A 17,353-nucleotide genomic window follows, 5' to 3' on the forward strand; every position below is an offset into this window, starting at 1 on the left:
TGCCAGTGTTATATTGTATAGTAGGCCTATTTAATTATTTTTCCCATAGGCTAACTTTAAATGGATGCAAATTATAGAATATACTATGTTTTGTTTTTTGTTTTAACAGTAAAAACCAGAAGTTTCAACATAGGCTTATTATAATTATATATATATGTTAAGTGTACGAACAATATTTCAAAATGTGATGGCACTTACACCTGAACCAATTTGCCTCCGTACATTATAGGAATACTAGAGCTCAATTGGTACAGAAAGATGGGGGCGGGCTGTAAATCTGTACTTTCACAATATGGTGCTGCATTGCAATGCTGTGGGAAACATTGGTTTTAGTTGTGTGCGTGCCCTTTTTCGCTTGCTGTTCGTGCACTGTGTATTTTCATTCACGTGTATGACATTTTGCATTGTACCGATATGCTTTTATTGTATTTTTTAACCGAGTACGCACCATGCCTCTGAGACTATAAGAGAGAACACGGAGCTCTCGAGGAGTCCGTGAAGGCAGCAGCGGGCTGTCAGTGCGCACTGGGGAGGGAAGGTGTGTTTAGTTGGAGTGGGGCTTCAGGAGCGCAACATCGTTCTACTCTCACAGGCGCGTTACCTCGCCTATTGTTTGATTAAATTCCTGTAGGCTATTTACACTCCCACCCTTTTTACACGGATACACGTTTCAAGGAAAAAAACGTTTATGGTCCTGGCTGAAGATTCCACGATGTCTCGCACCGACGAGGTTCACCGCTTTACGGAAAATGTCTATAAGGTAGGGTTCAACTCATTAATAAAGTTTTGAATTGCTTATCACAATGTATTATTTTTCAATTCCACTATTATCATTCATTGATCAAGTCGTCGCACTCGGAGCCTCATGTTTGTTCTTCGATAATCTCTTTAGGGAGAGGCGCAGTAGCTCAGTTGGTTGATTGTTTGATCAGTTGCCAATCGACCAAAATGATCTGTGTTTGTGGTTTCTCCCACCTCAACATAGCTACTGTTACCCAACACTTATGACGTTAATTGATTTGATAAGACAAAATTGCACCAGTGCTTTCAAAGTCGAAGTCACTCATTCACTCACTCGCTCAGCTTCTTCATACAAGTAGGCCCAAGTAGGCTATTCCCTGGAGTCCTGGGGATTTCTATAGTTCTCTAGCTGAAATAGGGACGCATAGCATTCCTGAAGTCAGTGTTTGACTTGTGCTGTTGCAACAGGTAAACATTTGCCCCAATAGTGATTTCAACATTCAAACATGTTCTCCACATAAAAAACCTGTTTGAACTTTGCATGCAAGTCTAGTGCCTCACAAACCAAAAAAAAAAAAAAAAAAAGGATTAAGGGGTTATTTGGAAAACGGAAGAACGGAAGACTACATAATATTGTTATATCAAGAAGTCGTTCTGTAAGCCTGGAAAATGACCATCACAGGTGCCTAAATCCCCAAAACACGTCTTTTAATTGCTTGTTTTTCTCTGACAGTCCAAAAACAAAATGTATTACATTGCTACGATAGTAAAACAAGCAAAATATACGTTTCATATCTGAGAAACTGGAAACAGCAAATGCATGCTCTATTGCTTGATAAAAGACGTGGAAAACGCTTTGATTACCAAAATTGTTGATGCACTAACTGCATACATAAGCAAAACTTCCTCTAGGTTATTGCAGGCTTTGGGTCACTATCTTTATCATGTTTCAGAGTTGCAGACACCAACTGAGGAAGTGTCAACATAACTTCATGTTATGAGGACACCTCACCTGTGTCTTCATTGTGATAATCTCAGGTTCCCATTTTAATTACAGTTAGTTGATATCAAAGGAGATATTTTTCCAAAGATTATAATTGATCATTTATATATAATAACTTAACCACCCCTGCACCAGCAGTAGTTCCCATAACAGAAGGCCAAAGCTCCAGAGCAGGTAGAAGGGAGCTGCTCATTGTCCTACAGGGAATAGACATCCATCAGAAAGGAGGTCAGATGAGCAGAGACTGACTGACTGATTCTTCTTTTAGTGCCAACATGGGAAGCACATTTTTCAGGTGACTATTTCTGTACTGAATTGGTCCCATAGCCTACAGTGTATCTTTCTCAATGTAAATTGCATGCAATGCTCTGTCAGTGTTTGTCCTGGTGTTTACACCTACTGATGTGGGTTAATCAACATAGACATGTTGTAGGTGTCTGGATACTTGGGGTGGTGGACTGGGGGGTGGGGGGTGCTTCTGCAGATACCCATGCTCATTCAAGTGCAAACCCAGCAGTGGGTATCTGTCTCTGGGGTGAAAGCACCCCGTCAGCCCTGACAACTAAGAATGCTGATAGGCACTGGAGTGGAGAGACAGAGTCCCTCTTCCACACCAGGGATCTGACCCAGTGACAAAGGCTAGGAGGTCAGAGAGAATGTTATCTATAGTCACTGCTTATTTGGCACTCTTCATGCTTTCTGCACCGGCTCTGCACTGTAAAAGCAAGTTTCATAGTATGCTTTAATATTTAAAGAGGTAGGTTCCTTTTGATTCCTTCCATAAGGTTCTGCCTGTATACACTTAAAACTGCACTTGGAGTAGAGAGAGAGAGAGATGACTTTTGATTGTAAGTCTAGGCATTAATTGGCATGTTTAGTAACTGAACCCTGTGCTGCTGTTAGTTTGGATTTTAAATGACATATTGTCTGAGATTGACAATGTGAGTGACACTTTCAACTTTATGGGATTGTTAGCCACACTGAGGGAATAGTGATGCTGCAGGGCTTGTTGCATGAGTAGTAAAATTATATTACTTATATAAGTAATTGAAAAGATGCAAAATATATCCAAATTCTTGGAGTTCATCCATCACACACACGGACAGCACAATGATTGGATATTTCTTACTGCTTTCCTGTATAGAACTCAAAATATACTTGTCCACCAAAGTTGTTACGTTCAGTCATACTGTATATACTTGTTGTACCTTGTTAGTTGTTTTTTCATGGAGCTGCTCTTTGTTTGCAGTTTGCTCCGATGAGGAAACATGGACACTTACATGCTCTTCCAACTCTGATACTGACTTTGGGAAAAATGAAGAAGACTTTAACCTCTACTACACATTTGAAACAGACATGACTCCCCTCCACAGACATGAATTGTGTTTGTCTGCTTCACGTGCATGCAGACATCTCCTGAGGAAGAGGAGATGTAAAAACATATGGCGGCATTGCAGCCAGCAGCTGGGCAGGTACTGAGTAATCGCAGGGGAGAATACAGGGGTAACAGCACTGCTGTGAGTCATGTTAGCCCAGTTGAGTGTGTGTGTTTAACAGGGCTGGGACTGTCGGCACAGTGAGGGTGAGACTCGAGATTCAGAGTCTCACTGTGAGCGCTGTTCCTTTGATAAAGGCCAGAGGCACTCCTTAGGTTTTTGGAGATGACTTTATCTTAATCAACAGGGGAGTCAACCCTGTAAACCCAGCAATCCCAGTGTGATCCCTCTGTGACTCACTCCAATTCTCCTCCCTCACATAGACAGGCAGTCATAGACGTGGCGATTGGCATCTAGTCATTCCCGCACTGACACGGTGAGACAGATACTTAAGACTGACACTCAGGGCTTGCGTGTTTGTGTCCGCCTGTGTGTGCACCACAGTCATCTCCACCAGCTGGCCATGTCGCTGTCTGTCTGAGAGAGGCGGAGCCCCAGGTCAAGCCTCTTAAAATGCCAATAGATGAAGCCTGAGCGTCGACCTGGCTTCGGGGGAGGACAAGCTGAAGTCAACAAACAGATTAATCAAACTGGAGGCCGACAAAAAATGGGGCTGTGTGTTAAGTCAGTCAATAATGCAACCTTTTAACAGCTACCATGACTTGCAACCTAAACTTTTATCCCAAAGTGTAAAGGTTGTGCAAGTTTACATCAATTAGGTAGAACACACCATGTAACCCAATATAACTTTAACTTGTATTTATTCAGAGTCTTTGTCACAGGAAGTGTGATGTGTTCTGTGCCTGATACATGCGCTGCAGGTTTTGAGCACACCCAGGCAGGTAAGGCAATAAAGGGTGTGTCTTGTCTCTACCAGCCCTCAGGACAAAACTCATTTTCCCATGCAACACCACTCCCTAATTGTCAACACAGCAAAACACTGGTTGCCATTTTCTCAAATGGCTGTTATGGAGAAGGCAAAATAGTAGTTTGACGTTAACTGGATCAAGTGTGACACACTATACTCTAGTTATAAGATCTTCATTGTGCCATGAATCTGATACTGCTGCAGGAAAGTGTTTGATAAAATCCCTTATCTGAAATTCAGTTTCTCTGCCTAAAAGACATCTTGTTATATAATAGGCTTCTCTCTCAGTTGCGATATTGTTGTGACATTCACTACACTCAAATGAATGATATTCTGATGATAAGAGGACTACAGTTTCACCACAATCTCATGTGGGAGATCTGAACAGGTGGTCTCTTAGCAACAACGTGCCATTATTCTTATGTGTTTCTGTCATATCATTGTGCTAGAAGACTTGCAGTTGGTGAAAGGCTTGGAGAAGCCGAGTGAAGAAAAGACATGGAGAAGGGAAGTTGCATAGTTTTTTCTTTGTAAGTATGAATGTCTTTGTTTCAGCAAGAGATACAGTATAAGGGAGATGTCAAACCTATCGTGGCTGATGAAAAGGGCTCTCTAAGAGCCCTATAACGGATCCAGTGTAAACCAGCTCTGTCTGCTGTATATACAGTTCAATGTGTTATCCTTGTGGCCTTGCATTAGAAAACCATCTGATGTAACTGTCAGCACTTGAATGAAGATGCCATCCATCACTTTATTTACCCTTTTTTCAAGCAGTATATCTCATCAGGTGCCACTTGTCTGACAATATGCGATTTAATGGAGTTTAAAATGACTTCAGCTCCTGAACATCTGCCTCCAGAATATAGTTTAAACAAGTTTATGCCTGCTGGTGCCCAGGGCCTTGAAAAGATTGCATTATGCACTGCAGGAGATATCATTACATTCATTGCCTGTGGAACAGCAGATTTGTTCCCTGTGCCTTTGACTGCGATGCAGAGAGAGGACTATTGCTCCACACACCCACCTTCTCTGCACGTCTGGGGGCGGATGGTTTAGAGATATTCGCTCTTTTCTTTTACTCATCACTGCTTTTTCAAGGACAGAGACTGGAGATGCTCAGCGCTCAATCCAAGGCTGTATTGACAAAGAATACCCATGTCATAGCCATCGCTGGCAGATAAGGTTGATTCGAAGTCACATTGTTAGCATGGCTATCGTCCAAAATACTTCTCATCTTTCACAAAAACAGCATGCATAAGGATGCTCTTTGCTTTATAGAAAGCAATAAAATGCTTTATTGTGGGGGTGGAAGAGAGAAGGAGATGAAGAGAGGGAAAAATAGATGGAGACATTCCACATCCTTGTTGAAATAGTCCCTAATTACTGTGGAGGGTGAAGCTGTAATTACACAGACTGAAAGAGACACACAGAAGAAGCAGAGACAGAAAATTTCAGTTGGTACTGTGGCAGTGGACAATGGCCTTACATTTATGGGTCATGGGTTACAGTTAACATGCCTGTGGCTAGTGTTACTGTACGTCTCTGTGGCAGATGCTGCTACTTTCAGTAGCATTGGCCACACTACACCCACTACACTAGCTGAGCAGGCAACCGCACTGTTTCTCTGAGCCCCAGACCAGCTATGCTTTTGCGCAAAAAGTAGGAAATTCAGCATGCATGCCGACATGGTTTAAATGCTCCTTTTGGTGAGGACGTTTCTACGCTTTGAAACTGCCAGTGTGATGTAAAGTGACTAATGCAGCAGACACACTGTTCTGGTACTCATTGCAATGGGTAATTTACTTTTTCCAAGTGTAAATTCAGAATACATTCACATCACCTATTTAACTGTGATCCTTCATGCCCACACACAAGCGATCTATTAGATGTCGATTTTTTTTTGACACTCAAAGGTGCATCATCATGAAATAAAAGCTGAGCTGAGTTCGATCTTTCACACTTGATTTGAGTTATAAGAGCGTTTTCAGGGATTTCGGAATAATGCATTTCTTATCCCAACTAAAATGAATGAGTCCTTTGCTGGTCAAAGAGCTAAAGCTAGGAAATAAGTCTAGGTCTTGGTTGCTGTGGTAACCAGCGCCTGTGTTGGGTTAGTTGAGTGGCTGAAGCTGGGCTGAAAGGGAAGGGGGGTCACACTGGCTGCAGATGACAGCAAAGCAAACAAACACAATAAATAGTTGCTCCCTGGCAATCATATTATTTGTTGTGCACAGGCAGCAGGGGAGACTGCAGTTCAAAGGTGGGAGCAGGCCATGACTAAGAACTTGTTTTAGGGCTACAGTCATGAAGCTGTATGTCTATTCAGGTTGTGATTGAATCTGCCAGAATTGTGGTTTTTGGTTGTTGCATCGATATATCTGTTGGTGTTGGCAGAGTTCATGAAAAGAGTGACATTTCTCAAAATGTAACATCTGCAGGAAGGAATACTTTTCTTTGCAAGGTGGGAGGCACCCTCAGCGTGGCAAAGCATTTTTGCTTCCGCATGGCATGCCTGCATTGTTTGTGTATTTTGAGGAAGTCTTCATACACAGTACACATAAACAGCTGACATACAGTCTGTAGTGCAAATTAATGAAATATTACTGCAAATTATTTTTCTGTATTTGTTATCAATCACAGTTTAGCGGGAGCTCGCAGACCAATCCCTGTCCATCTAGTTTACATATCCCAGAGTCCAAGGTGGTAACAAGGTACATAATGTGTTTGCAAGGCAAAGAAAGCCAAGAGCATGAGGAGTGTAAGGGGGCAATTGTTAGTAAGAAGTGATTTAACAGAGTCGTGACAGAGTTGCATCATAGGAGTCATGTGAGCCATGATTGGATAAGCAGAATCACTTGATACAAAACTCTTTCTTTTGTTAATAAATTGTGGTTCTTAACCTGACAGTGGAGTGCTGATTTTTCTTGCCTTGCTTTTTCTTTAAAATTCTGCTTGGTCACAAGTTTTAATATGACTTCTGTGGCCATAGCTCATAATTGGATCCCTGCTACTAATACATTAATATTAACTAGTGTTTCATGTTGCTTAATACAGCTGGACAGCGAGATCACCGGTTTCTTTGACACTCCAGAGGAAAAAAAATCCCCATTAAGTTATTTATTCAGGTCAATAGAGACCAAGCCTGTTCCCCTGATCCCAATAGAAAACTGGGATAATTCCATTGGGTGATGCACATTATGTTTTCAATGACACTGCTAAACCCAAGCATTATCCTGATATTCATACTCATTCCTATTTTAATCATGCTGTGTGTGCATGATATGAGCAAGATCATTATCAGAGCAAGTGCTGAAACCATCTGTATTTGCTGCATCAACAAACAAAATATTGCCAGTGTTTTTTGAAGTCATAAGAAGGTCTTTGGTCTTTTCAGTATGCATCCTGTCTATGTTTGACATGACTGATGCACAATAATATACGCTGTACACATCCGCAACAAAAGAACATGGGAGCTGTATAGAATCTTCTCCCTGCTCACGATCTTGAAAGGTTTGCTGTCTTCAATACAACTTGGAAAGGACACAAATATTCACGTGGTATTTTTGGATTTGATGTTCGCCTTGGCTCCCTCTGAAAGCACATGCTGTGCCTACTGCTGTATTAGTAAGACTTTAGGTATGCAAGAAGGACAAACTTCCTCATGGCATCCACTCAAAGTGTATACCTGGACTGAAATAAGCATTTACCTTTCTGTGTGAGATTTTGTATGGAGTTTTGCGCTTTAGAAAGTTCTCTAACCTGTCTTTTAAGTGTATTGCAGAATAAGTTGGCCGTGTTCCCTTCACTTGTTCACTAGCTCTGCAGTAATTCTTCAGACTCCTCGTACTCCATATCCCCAGCTATTGTGTGTTCTTTTGATAACAGATGAAAATGCCATTATATTGCAGGCACTTCCTGCTAATCTAAGATTGTCTGATTATCAAGTAGTTTTCTACCATTTCTTGTGAGGAAATGGGAGAAGCCACAACATTGACCTTTGTCTATTTTTGGGCTTGAGCTTTAAATTAAATTGACATTCTTCTGGTAAAATATAATAAGATTTCCATGGAACGCAACCTCTCACAAGTGGCTGTTGTCTTTCCAATATTGCACACAAGTCTGACATTTTCAGTGATGGCAGCAAGAGGAATAGTTTAAAACATATAAACAATTTATGATGAGCTATGACCAGTCTTGGTGACTCAGTTGGGAATGAACTGCTTCCCCTCTTGGCACCTACTCCTTCTCTTCTCCTCCACTCATGAAATTTTAAATATAACATTCATAATCAGTCATTGGTTTAGGAAGTAAACATTCACATGGGTACCTTGTATTGATCACTATCATTCAGTGAGAAATCCCTATGGCCACTATTATGGACTGTTTAGTATTCTTTACATAGTATTGTTCCTGCATGTACAATTAATTATTTTGATATTTACAGCAGCTCCTGAAGGCAGCAAAAATGTAGTTTTGTCAAGTCAATTTGTCTACTATCTCAAAGTGATGCACCAGTTTCTTCATAAGAGGCCAGTTAGACTAAGGGCCAATTTGATCCCTATCCATGCTGATGCAGATTTCATATTTGTGTGCCATTTTAACCTTAATGTGCATACGTTCCTGTAGAAGATGTTAACGTATAAATAATTAGCGTTCAAGTTCTTTTTTTTGCCTATGTATATATTTTCTTAACTGACCTGTTAAGTGTGGTAGATGCAGAGCCATGGATTTGCAATAATATGCATTAGCTGCCCTGAGGCAAAACTAAATGGCATTGATTTTCTTCATTTAACTGTGTTTAATTTAGTTTATTTAGCCTGTATCCTTGCTTGCAGCGTTTCTTTTACCAGACTTTTTAACAAGTATTACCACTAGTGTAATCCTTCAGCATCATGTAATAATATCAGAACATAATAGAGCAACATTGACATTTCCTTCTTAATTACACAGACTGTTAGACTACACAATGTACTGTTTATTAGACATTGTGTTCAATCCATCTGTGCAGTTCCTTTGATAACTCAGGGTTTCCCCGAAGTAAGTTTTTGTGCCAAAGTAACCCGAATCCTGATGCATCTCATCTCGTGATCAGTTTATTAAGTAAATGACGGCCTAAACAAAAGGCCCATGAAAGTTAATATTGTGTTTCTAAAAGTGTACTTGGTATAGGTGGCCTCACCTGCACTTGTAAAGGCAGCAAAGAGGCCTGGCCGGCCCTTCGCACATGGATATATTGGTCCAGTGTTCCTCATCAATCAGTAGACTCAACCAGACAGGAGGTTACAGTGCAAACTGTACTATTTTCTCTTGCCACAGTAATTAGTTTATGCTCAAGGTCTCGGATGTCCTCCAGCTGATTGAGACCCATCATGAACTCACACTGCTCCTCATTAAGAAAGAAAAGGCCCAGTACACAGTTGTCATAAGTCCTTCTGCGCATTATCTACTTTCTTTGCATTCTTCCCTGATTACATCTTTAGGCTGGGCTGCCTCTGCTACCTGTCACTGCATATATGTCTTTATAGTCCTCACAGATACAGTAATTGATGGCTTTAGCGCTTATCTGATCCTGGCCATTTTCAGGCCTGGGGCTGGTTACTATGTAGAAGAAGGAATGAGGAAGAATGGGCGAGGGGAGGGAGAGAATGAACATATGATGGCATCCTGGGGTCTGATTGTACGGTGAAATCCCCCTGGTTTTAATCAGCTGGTGCTGCTTTGAAATTACCCCTTTGCATGGCATTATTGTGTTTGTGTGTGTAGGTGTACGCGTGTGTGTGACACATCCAGAACAGAATGAGCAGAGATGGATGAATATCCCTTAGTTTAAATCTGCAATCTATTTCTAATACACTGACCTTTTTCAGTTGCTACTTCCATGCTGAGGAAAAATTTATTTGGTTAGGGCTCTGGGAGAAATCATTTTAATCCTCTTAATAATGTTTTCCCTTATCTGCAGCCTTTATGCTCCAGATCCTGAGTTCTGCATATTCTTCCTTTTGTCAGGTCTCAGCACAAATCGGTGTCAGACAGATTTAATTCATTTTGTAGGAGACATTTCTCTGCCCTCCTTTAATTGTCTGCTTTAATTTTTGCCCCGAGTGCTGATAATGAATTGACTCAGACTTTGTGTAAAGTAGTCACAAAATGGACAGCAGCTCTGTCTTCGGGAAGGAACAGATTACATTTCAGCCGTGACATATTTTTTATTTTATTATTTCTTTAATTGAAAGATGATACAGGGGAGTGTTTGAATGGGGGGATATGCAGTACATAATTTATGTATCATTGTTCAGTATATTTCACCCATGTAGTTTTCTCTCTCTCTCTCTCTCTCTCTCTCTCTCTCTCTCTCTCTCTCTCTCTCTCTCTCTCTCTCTCTCTCTCTCTCTCTCTCTCTCTCTCTCTCTCTCTCTCTCTCTCTCTCTCTCTCTCTCTCTCTCTCTCTCTCTCTCTCTCTCTCTCTCTCTTTCCAAGCCACACAAGCCTCCTGGCCCCATTTCCCAATTAGCTGCCACAATTAGGGTAACAATGTAGTACAAGAGAACTGGGATGACAAATTTAGCAACAATGGGAAGAGATGACGAAAGAAACTACCTTACTGGTTTTTTTTCTCCTGTCTCTTAACTTCCTCTTGGCGGCAAGTCATTAAATGCAATGTAATTGATGTATCTTATGTAACAGTTATATCAGTAGCTAATCATCTTATTCCCTATGTGGAGTTGTTCCATAATTGTGCGCTTTTTTTGTATGTTTATCTATTCAGTGGCAGTGGGTCAGTGCATGTGTGTGAGTGTTTGTGCAGTATGTGTAAGAAAGGCGGCCATGCCTGTGTCACTTACCTTTGGCCTCTTCAGTGGGAGAGAGTGCTGTAATGATGCTGCACCAGGCTTTGCTTTGTTATGTAATCCTCCCACCACTTTTAAACACCACCACTCTTTATTATAAAGCCTTGTATTAATGTAGGTATGTGCACAAGTACTTGCTCATATCTGTGTGTGTGTTTGTGTGTGTGTTTGATCTGCACACATTCATGTGACCCCGTCCTCATCAATGAGATGCACTTTACATCACAATCTGGCAGAGCGAGGAAACATTTAGGAATAAACATTTCCTTAGCGAGGTCCTGAGGGATGTGTTAGTCTTTCATCTTCCCAGAGGCAGAGAGTGCGGGGATACCTTTTTATTCGAGCGCTGTGTATACCTTAAGATAGGATTCTCCCTCCCAATTATACTCCTATCTTTCTACTATATTAGACAAACACAGCCAGATAGTAAATGAAGAGAGCTCAACATGAATTGGGGTAGAGTACTTTACACTGATCATTCTGGTAACTCTTCATGGTAGCTTTTTGAATAAGTTAATATAAAACAATAAGCTGACACACTGCCCTCAGTAAAAAGCAATCAACTGTGTGTTCAAGAGTCTGTAGTCAGCTCTATTTTTTGAGAATAGCTATTGTCTTTTTCCTTTTTTTGAAATAAGTTTCTCTTCACAAGTTTCCTGTAAGCCACTGAGCCATTGTAAAGCAGACTTGCTGTGAGTCCATTTTGCTTGAGGGCTAGACCCAGTTAACAGTGGATGAGCTGGGAGCTTTGAGTTCAGCCAGCCAACAGCCATAGAGACCTGAATAACACCTGACCTACCTTTTAGCTTACTGCTGTTACTCACTTCCATTTCCTGCTACAAAGACCACATTTTAAGGTGATGTTAAATATTTTATACACAATACAGAGATTAATATGCTTCTGACATGCCACTGGCTCTATTGTAAACCCCTACTTTAATATGCAATTTAATACTGAATGTGTAATAACAAAGCTTTATTGTCAGCACAAATTAACCAAAAACCATATATAACAGGCCAAGCTGTATATTTTATGGTTTGTAATTGCAGGCAACTAACTACAGCTTTTTTCATATTACATCATGGTATTGTTCCTATTTTTGTATTCCAGCTCAGTTTTGCTGTACCAAGTTTTGGTGCAAGCACGGTCATGAAGTGGCATAGTAAAATAGTTACTGTTGGTAATGAAAGTATTGGTTGTTTATGTCTGACTCATTGGTATTTCTGCTGTAGGTGGGTTGAGCTGCACTCGAGCCACTTAAACTGTGACTCTTGACAGGATACACACCACAGCAAGCACATACACAGATTGAATACCATCATACCATCCAAATCTTGGCATTCATTAAAAACAAAAGATAGACAGTACGATAAAGGTAAAAGCAAAAATATTGAGGTTTGACTGTAGATAAGAGACATGATTTTCAGAATGAGCTGCTAGGGTTGTTTCAAGTTGACACTAGTGGCATCTTGCCGTATTATTCTGCCACAGTGTGGATTCAGGCTCAGAGAGTAGATTATTAAGTGTTCTCCTGCAGTATTGACGGCTTGTGTAGGGACTGCTGCTGCAGCAGTGTTGTGGTTGTCTCTCTGTCCCCTGGCTGTTCCTGGCTTGCTGACTGGGGACCGGCTAATTGGAGGAAGCCCTAGAGGAGCACAGAAGGAGGAAGGAAAGGAGAGGTGGATTGGAAGTAGAGGAAACGATGATGGTGGGAGCTGTCAGGCATTGTGCAATCTCTGCATTTAGACTGTGCCTGCAGTGTAGTATCATACTGGATCTCTACAGTAATGCAGCATATTGCTGCTGCCATGATAAATGAATATCTTGGTTTCTCATCAAAATGCACATTTTTATTTTTCATGTTAAAAGATACTTTAATGATATGTTTTTATCATCATCTCCCTATGATGATTAGCTTTTCTTATTATAGCGAGATGAGATGGTATGTCATTAGAACGAGAAACTTTCTTGTTGTGTCCAGTCATGGTAAGAACGATACGCTTCCATAACACAGGACTCATTTACGTCACATTGAAACCTTTGTTAAATGTTATAGCAGTATTTCAAGTCTAGATGCTGATGAATCATGGCCAGCAGCTTCATATATTATGTTCATCTGGAGTCTACACTGCTCTGTTCTCAACAGCCATAATGAGCCTCATTGTCCATCATCTAATCCTCTAGTCTAGGGTAACTATATGCATCCCTGTCAATGCAAATGTGCAAAAAGTCATTCTGTTTTTAGTTCATGAGTACCTCTCCCACTCCTCCACCACCATAATCAAGCCCAACCTCTCTTGCCTCCTCTCACCTGGACTATTTCTCACGACAAGAGGGCAGGGTGTGGGTGGAGGAACCCATTCTTGCCCTCATTTACATTCAAGACAACCACTGAGCATCCAAATACTCTGTCGATAGCTGTTTACTCTGTACAAGACTGATGTTGTGCAGTCAAGGAAGGTTTGTGTATGTAAGGAAGAGAAAGGAACAAGCAGAGAACAGTGTTGGGGAGAATGAAAAGAGCAAGGTTTAAGTCTTTGCCCTTGACCCCTCTCTGTTGATAAGTAAATCTCTCATATATCTCTTTTCTGTTACAGACCATCATGGAGCAGTTCAACCCCTGCTTACGGAACTTTGTTGCCATGGGGAAGAACTATGAGAAAGCCCTCGCCAGTAAGTCCTTTTTTTCTCTCATTTATTTTCTCCTTGCTCCCTGTTTCACTGCAGGTTCAGGCACATAGCCAACCAGCACTTCATTCTCACTCTCTCACACTCTTCTATTTCTCTCTCCTCCCCTCTCTCTCTGTATATATCTATCTATCTATCTTTTCCCTTTTGCCTTACTAAAAAAGGACAATATTTGTCCTTCTGCCAAATGGGCAGGCCTTAGCATCTTTTACAGCTTTTATACTGTAGTGGAGATGTATTCAAAGAAACACCAAAGGTCTCTAATCTGATGAAGAAGTGATGGTAGGTCACTATGAGCAGCCAGATTAACAAAATAAGACATTGATATTTGTGTCTCATCCTAAATCTGTACAACATTTTACATATGCCCTCTGATTTGGTAACAACATCATGTTTTGCCCCAAAACATCCTCAAACTTAACCCAAGGCTGAGCCCCTGCGGTGCAATGAATCTAGCAATTAGTGGTGCTTCTACCCCCTTCGTTTGTGCCTCTTTCCCCTGACACACACAATAACTAATCCTGGCCTTGGTGAAGGTAGGAGACAGACTGGTAGGGACTGACTGAGCCATTAAAGACCCACTTTGCAGGATTGGCTAGACCCAAGGGACTAATAGGCTCTGATTTACAGGGGAAGGGGATAGGAGGACACACTTCCCCCATATGGTGTAATCACTGAAATTATTCAACACCAAAAAAGCCAAAAGGTCTTCATGGGTAGGCCTGCCTGATCTGGATATGGGTGCATTCCAGGCTTTTCAGCATGGCAGTCAGTTGATAAATCTCAGTGTTTGGTAAGTGTAAAAGCAACTGAGTGACTCCAACTGCCTACCAAATGCAGCCTGGAACTTGTTATACAAGTCCCCTGACAGCATGATGAGGGTGACACAGGTAGAGGAAATGATTGTTATCCTGATAAAGAGATGTAGGGTTTTGTCCTCCTCTTCTCTATAGTGAAGGATGATGGCTCAGTAGCTCTGAGATGAGCCCCTCCCCTCCCTATTGTCTGTCTGCCTTACAATCCGAGATCCCGTAATCCTCTCCGTCTGTCCCTGTGAGCCCCTCACCACACATTTCATTAGACAGAAGTAAAGTATCCATATAGATCCAGCTTATCTACTCTGCCACCCAACTGCACACACTCTCTCACACACAGCACCAGCGTCGACAAGAAGAAAGTGTTTGCAGATTGGATATCCCTTTGAAAATCTGCTCCTCCAACCATCCTACTAGCACAACCCATTACCACTAATGTGCAAACTCACATGGGCAGACACATGCACATTCACACACACTTTGCACATCAAGGCACGCTGGAGGTATGTTTGGCATAATAAAGAGAAATCATCTGCGATGCTCTGGAGGCTTTGCATTCAGTTCTCAGGTGTTCCCCCAGCAAGAGAGGAAGAAGGAAATACACAGCGTTTTCTGCCGTTGACTCAGCTGTAATTGGGATTAACATTAACATATGTCCCTCAGTCTTGGAGCAGAGCTTCCGAAGCTGAGAGACTTCCTATATCGCAGGGCTACATCTGTCTGCTAGAATTAGCCTGCCCCTGCCAGGCTATTGTTGTTAATGTGTCTCTCACCTGGCAGCTGTCTGCAGGCACAGGGCCCATCTGTCACCTGGTCCGCTGTTGAATTCACTTCCAAAAGCGGCAGCCATTATTCACTGGAGATGGGCTGATTGACGGGATGTATGGCAGTCAGGCAGAAATCACTGGAAGCTCACTCTGCCCTGTGTGACCTTTGTTGGCAGCACAGCAGCAGCTGGAATAATAGGGGCTGAGGTGGATATTTGATCTGGACACACAAGTACTCTTTATTTAGTCAGTGAGATAGAAGAGATATGAATGTTGATTATGATTAACCCTACAGATTGTTTTTGTGTATGCTGAAGATCTAGAGCAAAGGTGAGGTATTTGTGTGCACAAATCTACAAATATCTCTACATGTGTTTTAGTGACCCTTGGACTGTCTTGTACACCAGTAAATAAACAGACTATTTTGAGCAGTTAGTTAACATTACATTTGAAAGGAAAATAGAAATATGAGAAACTCTTTACTGATAGTAGAGGGAAAGTCTTATTTATATCTATACATGTGTATGAGCCCAAATCTCTCTGATAATCAACAGTTTCCCCAAGTCACTGTGTCACCTTGCTGTCTATTCAGACACATTGACAAAAAAAAAGATGAAATGGAATTGTAGAAGGAAAATGCCAATGGTGGTTAGCAGCTTGACATTGCTATTTCCTTGGTGGGACAACAGTGTTTTCTCAGAGCTATTGGCTGGTAAATATTGAATTTTAGTGGCCCATTTGGACATAGATCAAAAAGAGCTAGGGATAAAAATGCCCTTGTGCTTTCTGACTCAAACTGGCACACCCATACTGCCACCGAGTGACTTAGTTCCAGACAGAAGTAAACCCCACAATTGGCTCAGTCTGCAAGGGATGACTGATTGACTCACTGTAATGTGTGTACTTAAAATACATGTAAAAACATGGAGTAAGCAAAGCAAGTGTGTCAGTGTGAGTTAGGAGCATCTATGAAGTTTAATCGAGGCTTCATAGAATGTTAAGTGTAATGTAAACATACTTAATGCCAAACAAGTCATCTCAATAACCTACACTCACACACAAATTTGGGTTATAATAAACATAATTTCTATCCCATAATAACATCAAGCTAGAAACAAACCTAACAGTAAACATTTTTAGTGCTTGTGCCCAGCATGCACAGATAATCTGTCAGGCAATAATTTCCTCTTTGCAATCAAGGATGCAGAATGCAAACAAGATTATGTTGAGTAATTACGTAGCAACATCAGTGTTGCCTTATATTCAGATGGTGAGAAGCTGTGATCCACCACTTCAAAAGCATCTGAGGAAAAGCAGAGCTAGACAAGAAAGAGAAGACTGCAAATGTTCCAGTGTCACTGGGCGTAATGCTGTTGACTTAGTTTAAACAAAACTAAGTTGTGTAATGGTTTCTTGTTTACACTGCACTGCTCACTTAATAACCATCCTGATTTATTTTTGTTCTTGCTTCTCTTTGTTTCTAGATGTGACATTTGCTGCCAAAGGCTACTTTGATGCTCTGGTCAGAATGGGTGAACTGGCCAGTGAGAGTCAAGGATCCAAAGATTTGGGTGAGTGACTGACATACACCTGATGAGCTCAGATTTTTGGCACTTTCATTTCCTTTCTTGGCCTTGGTGACTCTGAGCTTTAATAGCAGCACCAATACTTGATACACTTAATGCACACACATTACTTAACATCAGTTTCCTGTTTAAAAATGTTGCACAAGAGGCTAAGTAGCACTCACAGAGAAATGTGTGGGTTGGGTTAGGAGCTGTTTTTTATGCTTCCGCACCAGTGACAGCTGTGGCTGGATGCATTATGTTTTTTGGGTTGTCTGTCCATCTGTCCGTCCCATTCTTGTGAATACGATATCTCATTAACGCCTCGATGGAATTTATTTGGCACAAACGTCCACTTGGACTCAAGGAAGAACTGATTAGATATTGGTGTTCAGAGGTCAAGGTCCCTCTGACCTCACATTCATTCCAATTCTCATGAATATGAAATCTCAGGAATGCCTACAGGGAATTTCATTACAGCTGGCACTAATGGCCACTTGGGCTCAAGAATGAGCTGATTAAGATTTGGTGGCCAAAAGTCAAAGATCAAGGGTCACTATGACCTCATGAAACACATTTTAGGCCATAACTCAATAATGTATATACAAATTATGACAAAGT

The 17,353-nt window shown here is 41.3% G+C and overlaps 1 protein-coding gene across 4 annotated transcripts in view; it reads left to right on the forward strand.

Annotated features, from left to right (window-relative positions):
- Nucleotides 1-565: 565 nt before the first annotated feature.
- Nucleotides 566-17,353, forward strand: part of baiap2a (BAR/IMD domain containing adaptor protein 2a) — a 52,233-nt gene continuing 35,445 nt past the window's right edge. For 3 of the 4 annotated variants that reach the window (XM_062437999.1, XM_062437998.1, XM_062437997.1), the window contains exons 1-3: nucleotides 566-760; nucleotides 13,495-13,570; nucleotides 16,652-16,738. In XM_062437999.1, the coding sequence (XP_062293983.1) occupies nucleotides 689-760; nucleotides 13,495-13,570; nucleotides 16,652-16,738 (235 nt within the window). In that variant the 5' untranslated portion in view covers nucleotides 566-688. Of the gene's footprint in view, nucleotides 761-1,882; nucleotides 1,973-13,494; nucleotides 13,571-16,651; nucleotides 16,739-17,353 lie in introns of all 4 variants that reach the window. The other variant, XM_062438000.1, reaches the window with a different exon arrangement.

This window comes from Scomber scombrus, chromosome 18 (genome assembly GCF_963691925.1).
Source record: "Scomber scombrus chromosome 18, fScoSco1.1, whole genome shotgun sequence".
Classification (NCBI taxonomy): domain Eukaryota; kingdom Metazoa; phylum Chordata; class Actinopteri; order Scombriformes; family Scombridae; genus Scomber; species Scomber scombrus.